Below are 20904 nucleotides of genomic sequence, written 5' to 3' on the forward strand. Positions count from 1 at the left end.
TTTCCTGTAAGCCTCCTTATACAAATTTGTCTCCAAAACTCACGATTTGATCTATGTATACAGTTTCTTCAAGTCATTCTACCTCTCGTGACATTCTTTTATTTTTCCTTTCTAAAGATCTCAGTTATTTTATTTTATCTTGACATTCTCCTGACAGTATGCGTTATAATACATTTAATAATTCAAGTCTACCATATTTCAATTTCCAACATCAAAGAAGACCAAAAAAAGAATACATTTGAATAATTAATTAATATCGATTTGAAATGTACAAATCGATAAAAACGTAGAAACATTTTTCGGGAATCCCGAAGTAAAATGATTATTCACTCGACGAAATAAAATATAAATCTTCTAAAAATTCTGTCTCACAGTCCATTTTATTCTCTAGGCCTCACAGAGTGAATAAAAATTGTCTGTAAGCACATTTCAAGTAAAACCTGCACAAAAGCTCAAAGCTACCTGGCCAAAGATTTTCCAGAGGCACAGTAGCCCCTGAAATAAACCAGAAAAACGAATCCCACCTAAACAGTTAAATTTTCATTAATTCCTCATGCTCGACGTCACGCGAAAAATGGCGAACCAGCCGTAATTTTACTCGAAACAACTTTCTCGGTAAGACGAGCAATCTCGAACGGACTCGATGAATTACGCCGAGCAATTCGTCGACCCCTTACGACCTCCGGGGGCTTGTTATCGTTCTGACCCATTTACAAGCCGCAATTACGCGAATCGCTTTTATCTATTTGTCCGTCGCTCGCCGTTGTACACATCGTTCGGCCGTTGCCGTGGATAATTTAATCGGGACCACCGGCTCGTATCGAAGAAGAGAAACACGCTGAGAAGTCGACAGGTGGTCGAAAAACGAGAGAAACAACATCCTTCGACACGGGAGAGATTCGAACCGCATTGGTTGCGTGCAATTGTTATATAGTCACGAGGTTGCGAGAGACCGATCGGAATTGTTTCCGGAAGCTTGTTCCTCTTGTAAACGCCGTGGACCGAATTACCATTTCGGAGCCACGATGCAACCATCGCTGTACCTTTCTGCTTGGGTTTGTTTCTTCGTCCCTTTTAGGAGGGTGGCTAGGTTCAGCTGATTTATTAATTCAATTACTGGTTCTTGATGTGTAAACTGTGGATTTTAATTATTTATGGGACAAGTGAGTATGATAAATATATCGGAAAGAAAAAATTAATATTATTATACATTAGAATATATATATTTTTTGGGAAATCTGGATGGAAGAATGACATCTTTCCAACGCTACGTTGATTAGGAGGTACAACTATAAATATATGTTATGGAATTATATCATTATACATATATATACATATGTGATATAAAAATGTATTCATGTATGATATAAAATTCTACTATAGGCATAATATAAACATATCTAAATGTATGATAAAAACATGTGAACTTTACACAATTATCATACAATATTTAGAATTAATATTAAAATTCCTGTAAAAGTCTATTGATATTCTCCAACATACTTTCACGGGAATAATTATGAGAAAACAATTTTAAATTTAATTAAAATCTTTACGAGAATTTAAATACGAACGCCCCAAAAGTCGGGAAAGAGAAAATAACATTCGTGCAATTAAGGATTAAACTGGATTCCCGCAACTAAATTTTGCATACTATTCGATTAGTAGAGGCATAGATGAAATTCTAGAAATGGTGAAAAATTTAAATTGACCATCAGACCTGTCGTCAAATATCCATGACCCGGTGTATCTTCAGGTTGTTGTGTGAGAGGTGGTTAAGAATGACTGGCTTACGTAAACAGGGGAAGAAAAGGGGGATGAATATGGCGATATCGTTCGAGCCGTCAATACTTTTCCCGTTCGGCGTCCGTTTACGCGGAGAGGATCCACGCTGCCTGGCGGCCCATTCAAGTCTCGTTACGCTAACCATTGACTCGTTAACTCGCTCTCGGCCCATTATTTCGCAATGTATTACGGAGGCATTAAGTTGAGCGTGAATTCCGTGAATGGCGTGAAGCCGCCGGAAACGCTGGAAATATTCAGTCCAAGTTCGGTTGCCCGCGCAGAAAAAGAAACAGAAAGGAAGAAACACAGAAGGAACTGTTACGCACTAATCTTGATAAAACTTAGTTTGTTCGAGGTACGAAAAATATAGAAATCGTAGAAAACTATACTATTTGATGAATACTTTTTTTTTGTGGTAGTGATTATTCGTACTTTTGGGGGTGAAATCACCCTTCGATGTTTTATATTTTAGATAAACGAAGAAAAATATTGTGAACAGAAATTGGGAGATAATATAGAGAAACGATTTTCTTAAACAATTCTCATATATCTATCCATCATGTATGATTTTCGTTTCTGTGTAATAACACATCTTACCAATTACATTGAATGTAATGACAATTTTAACCGTTAAAAAGAATGTGTCGAATGATCTCCACGTGACCCCTCCGATAATAGGCTGTTCGAATGATAGACAACCGAGGTTCGGATAATAGAAATCGTACCGCACTGTTTACCAATGAGAGGTTACAACGTCGGTAGAAATGAAATTCTTCGGCTGACTTGGCCGCTAGCTGTGCTCGGAATTAAATTAAAAACTGTTCTCAGTTGCCTGGGATAAACAACAGGGAATTCTACGGAGTTCATTCGAACCGGCGCGAGCTGTTATTTTATTGGTTTTTCAATCCGTCAGCAGGATAATTCCTTCCCCGTTGAAAATACCAGAATATATGACGCGCCGACACGTTTTATGTAAAATAAACACGACATAAAAATTCATTGTCCATTATGTTCGCTTTGCGAGCATTTCTTTGATAATAGAACGCGTTACGATCTTTGAAAGCTTCATCGAATTTGTAAAAAATTTTCGAATGGACATTTCTATTCTTCGGTATAACCAAAAATTAATTTAATAAAATAATTAAATACATTTGTAGGTAAAAAGTGTTTCCTTTTTATGTTACTTCTCGTTCCTCTCGGCATTATGTATTTATTTATTTTGTTTTGTTGATGCAACGTTGGAAATGGTCTAGAATATTCATGAGTTGAATGTTAATGCAGAAGGAAAAATTGCATTGTGGAATTGTATTATGTTTTCAAAATTGTATTAATCGTGTACATCTTTTGCTACTCGCAAAAATAAGATGGAGAATCTAAATGGAAACAACACGTGAATAATGAAGTTTTATCTGTATCTTATTGCCCCGAGGTGGATAAATAAATGAAAACCTTCTATTGTCGGAAGGTAAGTACAATACACAATTCCATCTGATAATTCGAGAACAAACAGCTGGATTTCTTACGAATACAGCGGAGCACGGTTTATGCAGTACTGAGTAATATTGTTTTGACCATTGTTACTTCTTACTTACAAATGGAAATGAAGGCAATATTATCCTCATTCTGGACTTTCTACTTTTATGCCACGTTTGTGTACTAAACTTTACAGGACACAATTCGTGTTTCATTTTATATCACTCTCACGTTGTATTATTTTTAAACAACGCACTCTGAACAAGAAACTGTACAATTTTTTTTATAAGCCAGGTACATGTCTATGGAAATGAATTATTTTTATAAAAATCGAAGAGTGCTCCAATTTTTCTTTGTTCGAAGCAGTCGATGATTACCCTATAATTAAACTCTACGGTAAGCTACATCTCGATCTATTCTTAACATTCCACTCAACAAATGCTCAAATTTCACACGTACGAACCAAACTTCCGCGACAAGTCAATTTATCGTGTCCGTTGCGGGGGCGTTCCTAAACGACCCATCGCGGCCCTCGTTCGAGACGGTTTCGGGTAAAATTTATTCTTACAAAAACAACCGTCTTCGACACGTGGAAGTCTCTCTGGTCACGCATGGCACATCAACGGAAACATAAAAAAAAAAACAAGAACAACACAAGACGTGTTCCTTCTTCCGTGCGAAGATCACGCAACAGCTCGACACCGAGGTTCGAGATCACTTTCACCGAGGACAGAAAACCAAGAACCATTGCCCCTGCCGCGAGAATGATGAAACTTAAAGAGAGATACGCCGCGGTACATGAACAATTAATAACAGGAATAATAATTTAAGCTACTGTCAAATAAATATATTATCAAATATACCATGAAAAGTTGAATATTAATTTCAGTTTCTTTAGCACGAAGACCCTTAAGTAAAACGAAAACGAAAACAATTGTTTAAGAGTATCTTACAGTGATAATAACAATCTGTTAGATAGTGGAAATTTCGCCCTTTAATTTGAATGTTGTTAGAACTTAGAATTTAGAAACACAAAATGGCGGCTTCAATATAGAAGACCAAAATGCGAAAAGTGATTCGATTTGGATGAAACTTGGTATACGGAGGTTTTGGGGGTCGCTGATACCAAATCTAAACTGAAAAATTGTAAACTAAATTCTTTGGAATCCCGTGTATCGAAAGTGAAACTCATGCGGTACAATTGATCACGTGCTCCAATGAAAAGTATCACTTTAAAAAACCCCTGAACATCTTACACTTATTCATGTTCCACTACGTACACAACCGGGAACAAAACAGATCCAGCGAGAGAAACAAAACGAATCACGATGAAACGCAAGAAAGTGACGAGAAGAACGGTCTGAGAGCGATCGAGGGAGCAACGAAAGCGTCTTCCGATGTTATCCACTGCAGCATCGGTGAAGTAGTGGTTGCCGTGATCGCCAAGGACCGGCTGTTGCCCTTCCCTCTCCCGTTACCCTACCCTTCACAATACGCCCCCCGAAAGGTCCTACACGAGCCACCCCTTCCCCAAAGATCTCCCTGCCGCTCGTTTGCTAACCCCACTCCTCTTTCGGCTCCATCCGCCACAGTGTCGGGAGTCATCGGCTGGCCCTGTATCCTCAGTCTGTCAGTGACCGCGCAAGCGTGCGGTTCATCTCCGACTTGATACAGGAGCCACGGGTCGATGTTGCGAAACGAACGTTCCCTTCGACGTCCGCGTATCCGGATCCCCAACCCCTTGTAACTCGTTACGTCGACGTTCAACCGCCGATCGATCGTTTTCGACGCGCTCCAATCCGCGTCATAGTAATCGATCCACGTGCGCCGAGGGAAACCGTGATCGTTCAACGTTACCGGAAAGTTATCGAGTGAATACGGTGAATTCAACCCCCCCCCCCCCCCCCCAGGGGTTGTCGAACGTAGTGCGATAGTTCTGTGCTCGAGGGATAATAGTGCTGCAAGTGATAACAGTCCGCAGTGATACTGACAGGTGGCTAGTCAAACGTGACATTCGGAGCTCCGAGGGGAGGAAATCTGGAGGTCATCGATCAGACAAACTTTCGCTGAATTCGGGGAAGAAATTGTGGTTGGCACGTGGCTCTCACGAAAAAATGAAACGAGACTTGCGAAGAATTCTTACAAAATTTTGGTAAGAATTGGTGGAATCCTGGTGGATCGAAGGATCTCAGGCACGTGCTACAGCGATCATTAGTTCCCCCGCTCCGATTTGGAATAAGTTTGCAGCCAGTTCGCAGCGACCACTCGTTGTTTACGTGCAAATCCGCGTGGCTAACCAACCGTATGCAAATTCCCAGGATATTCAACGCTCAAACGACCCGGGAACTTTTCCGTATCAGCGAGCCGTATCGAATCAATTCCTGAATTTCATCGACGCGGGCGACTTTTCCACGACCAAGGAGCCGCGCCGTGCCTCTATAGGTTTTTTTTTCCCTGGCCGAGAGGGGCTGCACAGGTGCACGAGAGGCAATTCCGGGCTCGCAACTTTCCACGGCTCCGTATTTCGCGCGGACACGCGACGAAGTTTAATTTGGGATTCGTGCGGGGTAGTTTCGTGTGTGTACTTTGTCGTACGCGAACGACGCCATCCATCGACGTCGCGATCCCTTTGAAGTTCCCAAACCGGAAGGATCGTTTGTGCGTCGGGGACCAACGTTTGGTTGAGTGGTTCGCGCACAGGTGAAAATTTCGCTTTCTCGAGTCCGTCTGGTCGCGAGTGCCGCGACGGTTAACATCGAGTAATCTCGAGGGGCATGCCGATCCGTCGATGACGAAGGTGATCGTAGTGCGTCTCGATGTGCGATCCCACGGCGTTGTTGGACCTAGTGCCGAGCGAGGGATTACTCAAGAGGCCGTCCATGGACTATAACGAGTACACGTACTGCTACGGTGGTGGTCGAGGTGGGTGGTATTCTTCCCTTGCTTCTTTCTCGTGTTCGAGAGGCCGCGGTGTAGTTTTTCTTCGAGCAGTGGAACCAGTCCGTGCGGTCGCTGGAACGTGCTGGATTTCCTTCGATCTCGGTTCGCGCCGATTTCTTTCTCGAACCTCAACGTGTACGATCTTGGAGGAATGCTTCACGGTTCGGCGCGATTCTGCGTAGAAATCGAACGTGCCGCAATGCCGATCGACGTCTCGTGGGACCGCGTCGGGGGATTGTTGATGGATCATCCCGCGGCGGCGTATTTCCAACCCGACGCGATTTATTTTCCTTCCGTGGATCATTGTTCGCGCGACGAACGCGCGGTCCGGGCAATTTTCACCTGGCTTTTTTTTCCTAGCACAGGGCAATTCATTTTCGTTTATTTGTGGGGGAAAGCAGTTTCTTCGATATCGTGGGTGATTTTTCTCGTGGCGATCGTTTTTGGGAGGGAAGTGGTTTGTATGGATTACGAAGATTTAGTTTCGGAGTGGAGTGTTCCTTGGAGGTGTATGGGCGACCAAAATTTCGGAGTATGGTTGTTTTTGTTCTCCCACAAGGAATTCATTTTCGTTTATTTGTGTATTTTCTCGTGGTGTTCATTTCGGGAGGAAAATATTTTAGAGTAATATATTTCTTAGATTTTGGTGGTCCAAATTTGGAGTCGCTATACTCGTTCAACCAGAAATATTCTTTGTACTAGGAGAAAATGATTTCAAATTAATGTACAATTACATATACAGCAAATATTTTTGTAAAGAAACAGAAGGTTGTTGAATTCAACTATTTCTCTGAATATATCTGTACTGGGAATGATTTATCTAGTTTCTTTTGTTTTCTTCGATACTGTTTCGTGGACAAGTGACAGTAGCCTTCATTGTTCCATGTCCGTGCGTCGATTGCATAGCAAAATATTCACTTTTCTCTGGGTCGTCTATAATATTCTGTTAATTGTGCTTTCTAATAATAAGCCAGAGCTGTCGCGTGTGGACGTGTATAATATTTTCCATAGAGCTTATTTTTTGAGTAAACTTAGTGCGTTTTGAAGTAAAATTCTTCTAACATAAGCTGCAATTCAAAATTGTTGAGCACTCTTCGATCGTTTTAGTAAGAAACCTGTTTTCACGTTAAATTAATTAAATTAAATTTTAAGGGGATATTTTTGAAAATTAATTATTTACTATTCATATTTCATATTCATTGAGCAAAGAAATTATTTTTACACTATGAAAAGAATGTTAGAATGACACAAAATAAAAGATTGGACATTGGAAATATCCTTCAGAAAATCACGAAAGTTTACAATACATTTTTTGGGAGAGAAACACGAAATATTAGGTTTCGATCATTTCACCAAATATGCGTCTCTCCTGACAGCGAAATATGTTTTGATGAATTCTTTTGGCTTCGATAGTTTTTTATGAACGAGTAACAATAGCCTTCATTGTTCGGTCTATGCGTGATAGTTATTCAGTGCTGTGCAATATTCGCAGGCTTTGTCCTGCGCTGTCAATTATATTCCGTTAATTGTGATTTCTAGTGGTCGATTGGAAGTAGTGTCTTCGATACCATTGTTACATTGACGTGAGTAACATTTTTCTTACAATTAGTGTTTACATTTGAAAGGAAATACGAAAGTAAAAGCACCAATCTTGAAAAAGAAAATAAATTGTTTATCGATTGGAGCTGATTTTGAAAAATTATTCGCCTTAGCTATTTTATCCTGAACGCTGACATCCAGATTACGATAATAATTCTCCTTTCAAGTGGTAATTTGAAGTATTCATACCGGCGTTCAAAATTTTGAAGTACTCTTCAATGTTTAAAATAAATCAAATTGTAGTCGTGCTAAAGTTTATAGAGAAAATCAGCAGAAAATAGATGCTAATGAAAATTCATGTTTATGACAATTTAATATGTATATTGCATATTAAATATTCATCTATATTGCAAATTTGTTTATTATCTTTCAAGGCACATCTCATTAATAAAGCTCGTGAATGGTGCCATCGTTGAATTTTTAAAATCTACAAATAATTTGGTTTGCAAAGAATTAATTTCTCTAATGGACCCAGTATATTTGTGTTTAAAAAGAAACACGGTTTACTTCTATTAAAACTAGAAAGTGCTGCAATCTTGCGAGCGACAGTGCACAAAGTGCTCGATATTTCAAAATAACATCCACGTCGCTGGAAGTGTTTCTAATGGATCGTATCACGCTTCCAGAGGCGCAGAAAATTGCGCCCAGTATAAGAAACGTGCCGCGCCTAGGAAATAATAAACCGGGCATTTTTTGACTGAAATTGATTGCCTAACGGGAAAAACGAGCAGGCTGAAGAACACATCTCTCCGGTTGCAGCGAGGTGGTGGGTGTCACGCAACTGCATTATCACGCCGAACGTATTTGTCACGCTGACGCTTTCCAAATCGTGACGCGTAGAAATTTTTCACGAGTAGGGGGAGGAAATAGCGGGCCGCGTGGCGAAAATTCCGATGGATTTCGATTCCGCGAAACTGCATCGACGAGGAAAGAATTTAATTAAAAAAAGAAAAAAGAAAATAAATAAAACAGAGAAATAGGAAAATTTATGAATAGACGAGTATTTCTAGTAACTGTTTGGTTCCGTGTCATGGCATAAAAGTGGGAAGTTTTGAAGGTTCGTCAATTAAGAATGGAATGACACGTCGGGTAGGAGGCACTTATCGCCACGGGCGCATGCAAATCGTTGCACGCTAAATTTATCCCCGTGTAAATTCATGCGCCGGAGCTCTAGACCACGCTGTATCGATTACCACCACGAAATCTCGGCTTATCCAGCGATCGGCCTGCTCTGTTCGCGTGATAAAAGCCTCCTCTCTATTTCGAGCGTGGATCGATTTTCCCACTTTCACCGCTTTAAAAACGCGGCGATCAAGGAGACTTCCGTTTCGCGATAGGGGATGATCAGAATCCTGTTTAATCTACTGGGGCCTCGGACATACTAAAATAAATAGAACGCGATACCGTACATTTATTTAAATGTTTCAAATAATATCGTAGTATACACTACCCCTATTTATTTTTTTTTGTACAATATTTTAACAACCCTTTAATATCATGTACAACAAATAATCCTTTATTAGAACCTCCATATAAAATTTCTTAAATTCGATTCCAATTCATCAACCTCCAAAATATAGTAATTCAACCGACCCCAAATAATGTTAGCCATGCTTCTTTAGTCCAAAAAAAAATGTCCCGTCCCTTGATTAAGATAGATTCAACCTAAACAGTGGGGTTCTACCAGGGGCCTGCTTTCCAATGATTAAAAAGGCGAGTCTCCACATCCGATTCCGCTTCCCGTGAGAAGAAGCAGGCTGTTCGCGTTAACGGAGACCGCGGTAGTATTTATCAGGCTGACATTTCCAAATGTCGCGCGGTTTATCAGGTGTTCCCCGGTGTAAAGCTTAAGGCTTAGTCGCACGCATGCGCGATCGCGTCCATGGGAACGGACGGGCGCGTGCATCGAATCGACGACGTCATTAAATTTACATAATAAGGCGTCGCGTGGTCGAGCCGGGGGTTGGCAGCTACCGTTGCTACTGCTGCTGTGTCTATTGACGCTCCGACGCTGACATTCACGTGCAGCTGCAGTGATCGTTGGCAATTGAGAGCGAAACGTGTTTGGTTGTAGCTCCCCGAATGGGGGCTAATCGAGATCGAGCGAGTTGACGGGAAAAATATTATTCGACACGGTTCGGCAAAGCCCTTTAGAGTCCCTTCGTGACCCCCGTCCCTTAACGTGATATCGCTTTCGATGTAAACCGGTTTCGAACAATTTAAATTGCGGCCATTTAACGGAATCAAGTTAGTTTTTAAATCTCAAACACCGCTTCAGGTATATAAAATTATTTATTCCGGTGTAATGTTTCTCAGAGCGACTTCTCAGTCAGCAAGAAAGTTAATAACTTGCCGATTTAATTCGTTGTTTGTTATTCGGATGAAATTTTGGACTCTTGTCGCAGAGTCGTAACAACCGGACTGCTTTAAAACGACACGACACCCTTTCCCTGCATCGTCCCTATCCAAACTATTCACTTTAACTGTCGCAAGTTTCGAAACGATCACCCCGAGCGGTGCACCAGCCGGTTGCGCTATCGAATGCGCCGCGTAACGATCCCCCGAAAACGACGCGACGAGACCGAGTTCTCTCCACACCTTTCGCTTTACGCGGTAGCCCGCGGATTCCCGCTTTACGAAACTCTCCCGTCCGGGCGAACTTTCGTCCCATTGACGAAAGCGAGACGAACCGTCGTAAAAACAAACTCCCACACGCCTCGTCGGCTCTGCTTACCATCCCATTCCCACCGAATCGACGGAGAACGATAACGTTCGTGTTCGGCTTCGATTCGACGATTCATGGACCCGTTACGGAAGCTCGTCGAGAAGCGAGCCAGCTCTGGGCAAGTTTACCCTGAGAGCTTGTCGAGTAATAATAACGCAGCGTTTCCCCGAAGATCCGCGAATTTCCGCCTCGTCGAAAGTCTTGCGTGTCGTGACGAATTTATTTTGAAGTTAGTATACAAAGGGATGGGTCTGGGATTGTAGAATTTTAGTTTGTTGGCTGAACTTTTATTTCAAGGGTAGGGTGGGTCTTATCAAACTAGATTTATTCCGGAGATGCTAAATAAATGTGAGGCGTGGTTATGAAATTATTGGTGAATTTTCGCGTTGACACTAAACCTACCACGACCGGTCAAATGACCATTTTCAAATTTTCCAAATCTCTCTAAAACGTTAATGGAGTGGAATATTATTAATTATGACAAAAAAAAAGCAAAAGTAGACTACCTATAGGAACTTGCGCACCAGTTTGAACATTTATCTAGCGGAAACGACTATTGAGAGGTCTGAAATTTGAATTGTCGAGACAAAAATAGGACAATACGCAAGCCCTTGCAATTCCGTGTACGTATACAGTGATGTGGAGCTGTGCGAGTGCGTACGAGCACATACAAGGCACGAGAGTCCACTCCCTTAAGATCCTTCACATATATTCTGTATAAATAAAAGCATATATCAGTATCGAGAAAATAAAATTCTCAGAACCTTGATAAAAGCGTGTCAGCGATAACCACGCGCGTACCTTTAACGAGGAACGAGGACCTTGCACCGATCCCCAACAAACCAGCCGCAGGATCGTTCGTAGCGCGCGGGAGGTCCTGGGTATTTCGCGCCGTCTGCCTCTCTCTTTCGCTTGTTATTACTAGACGTTAATCTCACCCGTAGGGGGGGGGTGGAGCGGAGGCACGGCTGGCGTAATTCAAGAAGCCTGCCCTCGTTACAGTAGCATTTCAGCCTCGGGGGTCGATAATAGTAGCGTTCAACGAGGGTTTTTAGGTACGTGACGCGATGTCAATTCCGGAACTGATGTTTCAACGTTTGACACGGAGGGTCGCGCTAACCGAGGGACACGCACGGCTCGCGTCGCCTGTGCTGCAGGAGTGTGCATTGACGAGGACCACGAGGGACGGTCGAAACGTCAGGTCCTGATAAACGTTTTCTAATGAAGAAATATTAATGTGCGCCCACTGGCTTGCTTGTAATATCGAGTTCGGTGTTCGTATGCATTATCAGTGAGCACGAACGAGGCGAGAAATTTGTTTGAATGACGAGAAGAGGGTCTAAACGTGGGTGGTATTTACTTTGATAATGTCGAGGGTGCAGGTGGTAGTTGGGGAGACTGGAAGACTTGTTGAGGAAAGAGAAAGGGTAGGAGTACAAGATGCTTCGTGGAAAGGTTGCGTGTATACTTTTTGGGATTGGGAGGAATTCAGGGTTGAAATACTTTAACAGTGTGTTAATATAAAACAACTATATTTTATAAAACAGTTTAAATATTTAACCAACCTGAACAACTGCAGGACTGCATTCAGACTGAAGGAACTGAATTGTACCATTTCTCATAAAAGGAAGCAGATATAAATCACTGAACTATTATATAATACAATATAAGTGTGAATATTTGTTGTAATAATTCGGTAATGTGAAGATCAGACCTGTAACCACGAACTTCTTCGTTATTCTTCCATCCCCAACGCACACATTACGAAACACCCTCCCGCCCGCCGTATCTACGGATAGAGATCAACTGAAACGTCAGATGTAACAAAAATTCGATTCTTATTAAAGGCACGTGCACGATTGTATCGGTTATCCGTTCCCGTTACCGGCAGGCAGTTCGCAGAATGTGATTGCTCGAGCAAAAGTTGGAAAGAGGAATCCCGGTAACGCGAGGACGACTCGAAGGACGAGCACCCCCTAAGATCGTCTCTTGTATGACCTCGTCGGGCCTCCTTCCAATATCCACGATCTGCCAAACGCAGGAGAGCCTCCCACCCCGACATTTCCACCCCAAAACCCTCGCGAAACGCTGCCCTCCGCTTCTGCTTCATCTCCTTTCCTTTATTTCTCGATTCTCCCACTCGTCTCCTTCTTTTACGGCGTTTGTCTCCCACACCCAAACGACGGCATCGATTTTAACCTTGGCTTTCGCGGATTTATTTCGGGCCGCCCCCGTTTTTCTCTTCGCGGCGCAGGAATGCCGGACGCGAAAGCGTATCTTCATGAAGGAATAATTCCTCTTCGCGGAAAATGGAGTGGAGGACTGACGCCGAACAGGGTGGAGAGGGAAAACCCCGTAAGTGCCGATAATGTTTCCGAGATGGCCGAGGAAAGCCGCGCGTCCGAGTTTTCCGCCTCTTGCGGTCCAATTTGCGCGACACGCGAGCACGCCGCCATTTGTTGCGTCAATTTATCGGGGATGAAACGGGAGGCAACAATCGAGAGCGGGGATTTGGAAGCTTGAAAGATTTCTATGTTTGCTGGGTAGGAAATAGAGTCAGAAGGTGGGAAAAATTGTAATTTGGAAGAAAATAGAAGGAAATGCCTAGGTGAGTTACTGAAAGATTCGAACTCACCTAAAAAACCCTCGTTGAGCGTATAACTCGTGGTTAAAATAACTGATCCATACATTTAACAATAATTGTAAATACTATTTGGCATTAAACGTATATTTTTGTCCTTTGTAAATAAGATATAATTTTTTATATTCATTTTCTTGTCGTTCAAGCTGGTTTTCAGGATGATTGGTTGGTTTCATTTGCCATTATGCATTAGACAGCATAACTGTTTCTAATCTATCCTCTGAAAAATATAAATATTCAATCCCTGCAGCCTGCATGTCTGTTTTGTAATTTCCCCATCCACCCTGAGATCTCCAAAGAAAAACATCCAAAGGATAGAGGGGCCCCAGTACGTAGAAATAAACCACGAGGAAACTACGAATTAACGAGAAGCATCGGTCCGATACGCGATTTCTTATTCGAAGCGGCTCGTTTCACCTCGACGAAGTAGAACGGCGTTTCCATTTTCCGCGCGCATAAATCCGCGATCTCCACGCGATGCGACGGGGCTCATATTCACGGGAGGATACGCGCGCGGCGCGGAATTAATTAACGGAAATGCGTGGGCGTTAACAAGCCGTGGCGAGCCCCGACGTGTGCTTTTGACATCGGCATTCGTTAATCGGCGCCATTAACAATCGATAGGAATCGGCAGGGGCGGTCGACCGATCGTTTTCTCGTTGCTTTCGCTCGCCGCGTTATCGTCTTGTAATATCTACGGTGCCCCGTGATCAGCCACGGCCACGGTTCAGCCATAACGTAATCCGGTGATATAGAATCTGAGAGCGCGGTCTAACTATTAATTAAAGCCCTTCCGCTTTGCGGAGGTGGCCCCGGTCGTTAGTTCACCTACGCGAAGAAAGCCGTGATTTAGGAACGTGTCGATCCCCTTCGAGAACTTTCGAACCAGGATTTCTAATGGCCGTCCGTCCCCCCTCCCCGTAATGTGAGGAGATATAGAATACGATTCACGGGTAGTACGAGGAATACGAATACGAGTAATTATAATTACTGTCAATAATGAAAGGAACAAAAATTTGATAATGAAAAATTAAAAAACAAATCGTCCCTGAAGAATTTCAAACGGATACTATCGAGTCTCTTCGAATAGGAAATCATGTCGAGCCGATGTTTCACGTTAATTCGACGTTTCTTCGAGCTTGGTCGTGGTTTATTTGCGCAGGAGCGAAGCCTCCCTTCTTTGGATATTTTTCTTCGGGGATCTCCGGGTGTATATGAAACCATAAAACAGTTAAATAAGCAGGCTTTAGGGGTAGCGAAGACGAGGATAATCTAAATAATAGCATCCCTAGAACATATGCTTGTGAAACGTGTTTAACACGTGCTTCTGGTGAATTCTAGTCGGCCAAGTAAAACTGGAACGTATATTATTTAATTGTATTTGAAAGAGGGGTCGGGAACTTTCGAACAGGGCTTGGTAGCTATGATAATGAGTACTGATTCATCTATAATTCATAATTAAATGTGATGATAATAAGACTCTCTTTTTAGAATACATTCAGATACCTGAATTTAACGCAGCTTTTGACTTGCGCTTTTTCTTTATACCAGAAACGTCACAATAATTTTTAAACAATTGTGGATAATGTTTTTAAACGTAAACATGGCTAAAATATTTTTTGAAAGGATCTAGATGGAATATCGATCGAACATAGGAGGATTTGTCAAACCTCGACATCTCTAAATCGTTGAATCTCCACAAAATTCTTTGATTCACGAAACGTGATCCAAGTCTGGTGCACTCCGAGGGAGGAACTCGCGCTTTCCCCTGGGAATATCGGTCAGCACCGTTATTTTTAAATGAGCTAGCCACCGCACTTTTTTTTTTTTTATCGTTAACGAAATCGTTAGCGTGGTTGAATCCATAAACTTCTTTATGGCGTTACGTTTAACGTTACGTATTATTACTCCACCGTTATCGCTTATTGCATTAAGGGTTTTAAGTTACGATCTCCATAGAACCGGAGAAATCACGCATACGAGGGCGCTGCTAGTAAAATGCTTGGTATTAGCGAAAGGAGCACGCAGTGCGAGCTTGGAAAGTTAATTGAAAAGAAAGGAAAAATAGTTTCAGTAGCTGAATAAAAAATATAAAAATTATACAGCTTTTCTTCACCACCACGAATTTAAATAAAATTGAATTCTACTTGTAAAAACGGTACACAGCATACGTCTTTAATGAAAGGGTTGATAGAAGGTTCGATGAACTTAGATATTCCAATCTTTACTCCAACCATAATTCTGGATAATGATTTTAAATGTAAATGCGACTGAAATATTTTTCGAAAGGATCTAGATGGAATGTTAATCGAATAAAGGAGGATTTGTCAAACTTGGACGCTTCTAAATCCGTGGACGTTCATTTCCATTTTCCACGCTTTCTGGAATAATTAACAAGACTCGCTCTGATAGTCGAGCAGCTGATTCAGGAATGCCGACGCGAGATGCACACGAACACCGTCGTGCAACGAGTTGTTCGCGCCTACGCGCATCTGTCGCTTTCAATTAATTTTCGCGTCAAGGTTATCCACTAGCAGGTTTGTTAATTAGTACGCTTAACTAAATCAGCGGTATCGATCGTTTGATATCATTACTGTCGTTATCACTGTCACGGGATCTGTGGCTAATCGCGTGCCGCTGCAAATTTCGATTGCGGAATAAATGGGAGGGATAAATGGAGTGACTTTCGTAAAAAAAAAAAAAAGAAATGGAGGATGAATGGAAATGTGAAAGATACTTTTATCAAATGACGTGCATATACCTTCTGAAGTTTCTTGTTAAAAATGTATGCGAAACCTCGTAAAATAAACAGTTGTATTTAATACTAGTACGAAAGACACAAAATTTGCTCAAATTCAAAGTCTACATTTTAATGTTAATATTTCATCAATGATGTTAATTATTTTTTTATAAGCCTAATGTTTACTCTGCCCTCAAGAAACTCGATACATATGACCACTTATATAACGAACGATTTATATGTATTCTCGTTCTCTGAGACAATTGATGGTAATGGCAGATGGCAAGGATGTAAGTCGCCTATGTTATCGGTAGTGTTCGGAGTAATGCTCGTGTCCTTTCGAGGAGCAATGTAAGCGCAATCCGCGCTCAAAAGCGCCGATTCACGATTCGAGGCTGTCACCCACGCGGCACTGGGAGAGTCGAGGCGACCGTTTTGTTTCAACGAGCAATTTATCTGCTCCCCGCCCATTGTAACGCGAATATCCTGAGTCCACAAGCGATCCCTGGGACATTTGCGACGCACTGCGTCACCGGCCAAATTGCGGATCGTCGTTGTTGACCCTGTATCGGTAGATCGCAATCGCATGATCCACTTTTTTGCCCATCACTTATTCTACCATCTTGGGAGATATAGACACAAGTGTTTACGTTTTTATATAAAAATTAACGTTACTCATGATCTCTATATTTTTTTATAATCACAAAAATATATATTAAAGCGAGACTGCATATTTGTATATCGAAATTGATATATAGATAAAATTTGCTTTGGGTGCGTGTATTTGATTCGAATAAAAAGAAAGACTTTGTCTTCGATCTGGAAGACAAAAAGTAACTGCACGGAGCTCCAAAAGCGGCCATATGGAAGATAAACCCTAGAAATGAGCGTCGGAATAATTAATGCCCGTGGGCATACTCTTTTTTTTTGCGAGCTACCACGGTGCGCAACGCGACGCGAGAAACTGAAACACCCGCCGCGAGATGGAAGGCTCCTTGGGAAGAACCGGGCAACCGGTTCGACGCTCGTTCGCGCGCGATAAACGCTAATACGACGCCGACAAGCTCGTCTTCTAAGCCGCGGTACGTCGATGAGAGCCTCTTTGTGTTTCCGACTCGAGAAACAGCCGACATGTTCCTACACGCCCACGTGTCCCGACCATTATCGGCGCGCGATCCGATCTGAACGAGGAGTCGACGACGGTGGGCGACTCGCTGGCGAAATGTCATAATCGAAATGCGCGCGATTCTTTCGAGGGAATGGATCTCGAATGGTTCTTGGATCTTCGTGTTGTTTGGGTATGTTGGGACCTGGGTGACGAATTATTCACATGTTTACAACCCTTTCAGGGAACAGCGTCGGTTGAAGGAAGTTGTTAGTTGGTCATCTATTTAAATAACGTGAAACAGGAAAAATGTGGGACAGAATTACGTAGAAAGTGAATGGCTGAAGTGGTATAGGGAAGTAGTATATTTAATGTAGAATATTAAATGAATTATGAAATTGACACAGAGAAATGTCATAGTAATACGTGTAAATTGGAAAACATTGCTAGAGAAAATAGGAGGTTTCTAAAATCAGATTTATTACGCTTCATAAACGACCATGTATCAATTTTAATTAATAATGGCAACAAGAAATATATTCCATGATAAACAATACCAAAAGAATAGTTTCCCCGAAACAACTATGCTTCCCTCGCGTATCTCGCGGTATTTGTGAATATTTGCTTCTTTTAATTTATGTAAATGGTAAAGGACACACCGCGCGATAAAACGAGCGCTTGTTTGCGGAAGACATAATCCGCGTCGCGTACTCTAAACAGCGGGTAAACAAGCGTTGTTGCGAGCCGAATAGCTCAGCGGAAAAACGCGAAAACCGAGCAAACTCGAGCGTGTTCCCGCGTTTCCCCGTGAATCGTGAAATGTAAAAAATTTCACCGCAACGAAAGGGAGGCAGAATTATTACGCTTGCGTGACCGAAAAAACTCGCGGAGGGCGCGGGACGAGGGGAGGAAAGGCGTTCTCGAAATCGGAAACGTATTTTTTTTTTTTTTTTTTTTTTTTTTTTGATCCCCGTCGTTATTGAAACGCAATTATCGGCCATCACGGCGAACGAATGCAGAACCGATCGATCGGGGCGAAACCATAACGCCAAAGCGAGTGGATTCGAAAACATGATTGGACTCGATTCCGAAACACGGACGAAAGACAAAGCCGGCTTGTAAAAGTAATAACGTTAAAACAGAAATTGGCGAAATCTGGATATAAATGTCAACCGTGGAATAAAGGATAAATAATTTCAGCTTGTAAAATTGAGTAATAACGCAATGTACCGACAAAAGAATGAAAGAAGTATAATTTTAAGTTTACCTATAGTATTCCTATTCTTTGTCTCTGACAACCGCGCAGTTGACGTGGCATTGGACCCGCGTTTAAAAGGAGAAGCGATTAATCGAGACGTTTTTAAAGATAATAACGGCCCGCTTCACGTGTTGCTAGATTTTAATCGTCGCTAATCGGTCACCGGACGGAAGTCGAGCGTTTCGGCGTCGCCCTTTTTCCCTCCGGTCTCTGGAAACCGAGAATCCGTGGCGCTCGTATGGGCGCTTAAAGATCCCCAGACGCGTACTCCAATTCACACGGACCGACGATCCTTTGATTTCGACTCCCTTTTTCGTCCCACTGGAAGAATTCCACGCGAGAAGACCACCGTGCCACGGCTTTTCCACGCTCCGTTCGTCGCTTGGATCTCGAAGAAAAGGTGTGGGAAGACCGACGGAAGAGGAAGAAAACAGGGCTCGATGTCGTATCAAGCTGCTCGACTGAGGTCCACTCGAATGCTCGTGCTTCACCGAGTCCAGCTCGTAAAGAACGGCGGGATTTTCGTGGCTCTTTTACCTCCTCGACTCGTGGCGCATACATTCTAATGGCAAACGAATTAAGGAGCTTACCCCCGTGTCTTGAATCAAAAATGGGTAATACTTAGACATTCCAATTTTGTTGTAAGAGGAAATACGCGACATATGGAACTGAAATTTTTGGTGCTTCTTAGTACAACTATGGAGATGATACATGAATTTTTTGGTGTATCTGATTCCGATAATAGCCGAGTTATTAATTCTCAAGTAATTATGTCCGACTAATCAAACTGGCTATTTCTTCGTTAAATAAAATTAAATGAAATGCACCATTCACAAGATAAAAATATAGAGAAAGATGATACTCATTCATAATTAAAAATAGCGTAAAATAAAATAAAATGTATAAAGCATTATAAACAATCGAATTCATATACTGTACTCCATTTAGTTTCTCTCTTTAATTTATTATGTACAAAGTGACCTCCGGCTCTAACAAACCTCGACCGTGGAGCATAAATTCTAATGGGAAACGAATTAAGTCTCAACCCCACGAACTTGCCGCTTCTTTTCGGCGAACGTTCTCGCCCCAACGAGAACGAAAGGATATATCATTCGATTACCATTGTACGCTCCTCCATTTGCTCACTTCTTCGCGCTTTCCTCCGTTCGTTGCTCATTCCGGCAAACGAACATTCGTTTTGTTCATCTCCGGGCATTATTGGCTCGTTAAGCGGAGTTATTACGCCGAGCAATCGTTTATTAGTTCCTTCGTACCCACGGTTCTTCCCCGCAGGAATTTCAGTCGATTTATTATGTCCGTATCGCGATGCCTCGTAATATTCGCGGTCCCGAGGTGACTGTATAAACTTTCTGAAAACGTGGAATTAACAATAGGGTTGTAAAAGTTTGCAGGCGTAGCGTCTGGGTTCCGAATTTTACGAGGCTACCCTGCGTGGGTCAATAATTGAGCTTATTATGCAAATGGCGCGGTTCTATTTTTATAAAATGTATTATATTCTGGAGTTAACAGGAAATTATTAAAATTCATACTAGATAATGAAATTTTCTTGACGTTACGGGTCTCAGGTCTTGAAGTCTTCTCGTGCCTACTTTACTAATCTAAAAATCATCATCGTCAGTTGTCACGAAAATATTTGGAATACTTGGATGTGTGTAGCCATCTCGAATTTAGCTCTTCTCGAGACAACACCTACACAAACAACTGCAACTGGCACCAATGACTTAATTCTTTATATCCAGTGACATCATAATGGCCCTAATCGACGCTATCGCACGTAATTAAAACACTGCTTTTCGGCGTAATTGCTACTTTTTGTTATAAACTCGTACGATGGCGAAGTTCCTCGAACCAATTTCTCCCTTAGTCAGTTTGTCATCCCAATTCACCACTTTAAAGAAAATTTTATCAAATTATACTTGTTCAATTATTCATCGTTTACAGAAATAGTAGATAATGGTAGAAATTACTTGAAACGAATTTAAGAAACCAAAGTCCTTATTATAATTCTTTTTCTATTTCATCTATGACAATATTCAAATTTCACCTAAAGTGAAGTTTATTATATTTCATTTAATCCTCAGAATCTCTGATATTTTTCAATAATAATGACTGATCAGGGCAATTGTAAATTCTAGAAAATCTTATACGTTCGTACCAAATTTTAAGGGTTTGTGTCGATTACTTTGATTGCAAAAGAAATCACAAAAACTACCTAGAAACTCTGAAAAAACTAAAAGAGCAAACCCCTTTAAATTTGATCCCGATTTGTCATGCACTGTATGAACTCCGATTCGAAGCTGTTCCCTCTCCATCCTCGAAACGAATCGACGCTACCGGCTACGTCGCAGCGACGAAGCTAATTTTATTTTCCGCGGTATTTCCTCGCCGCGAAATTCGATAGCTACACCAGGAACGAAGGAAGGAAGGAACGCTCCATGGATTTCACCCTCGGTCCCTGTCCCTATCCCTTCACCCCCTGCGCTTTCTTTCGACGGCGGTTTCGCAGCCTCTTTATTCTCGAGCCACGTAAATTCTAATGGGAAACGAATTAAGCTCTTTTTTCTCTCCCCACTGGTCGAGTCTGGACGCCATCCCGAAACCGTGCAGTTCCCGTTTC

At 42.0% G+C, this 20904-nt stretch overlaps 1 protein-coding gene across 1 annotated transcript in view; it reads left to right on the top strand.

The window, feature by feature from the left end:
• The first annotated feature begins 5396 nt into the window (after nucleotides 1-5396).
• LOC128890455 (teneurin-m) overlaps nucleotides 5397-20904 on the top strand; it is a 58220-nt gene continuing 42712 nt past the window's right edge. The window contains exon 1 of the mRNA XM_054148934.1: nucleotides 5397-6180. Coding sequence (XP_054004909.1) covers nucleotides 6075-6180 — 106 coding nt within the window. The 5' untranslated portion in view covers nucleotides 5397-6074. The remainder of the gene's footprint in view (nucleotides 6181-20904) is intronic.

The sequence above is a fragment of the Hylaeus anthracinus genome, unplaced genomic scaffold (assembly GCF_026225885.1).
Source record: "Hylaeus anthracinus isolate JK02 unplaced genomic scaffold, UHH_iyHylAnth1.0_haploid 12000, whole genome shotgun sequence".
Classification (NCBI taxonomy): domain Eukaryota; kingdom Metazoa; phylum Arthropoda; class Insecta; order Hymenoptera; family Colletidae; genus Hylaeus; species Hylaeus anthracinus.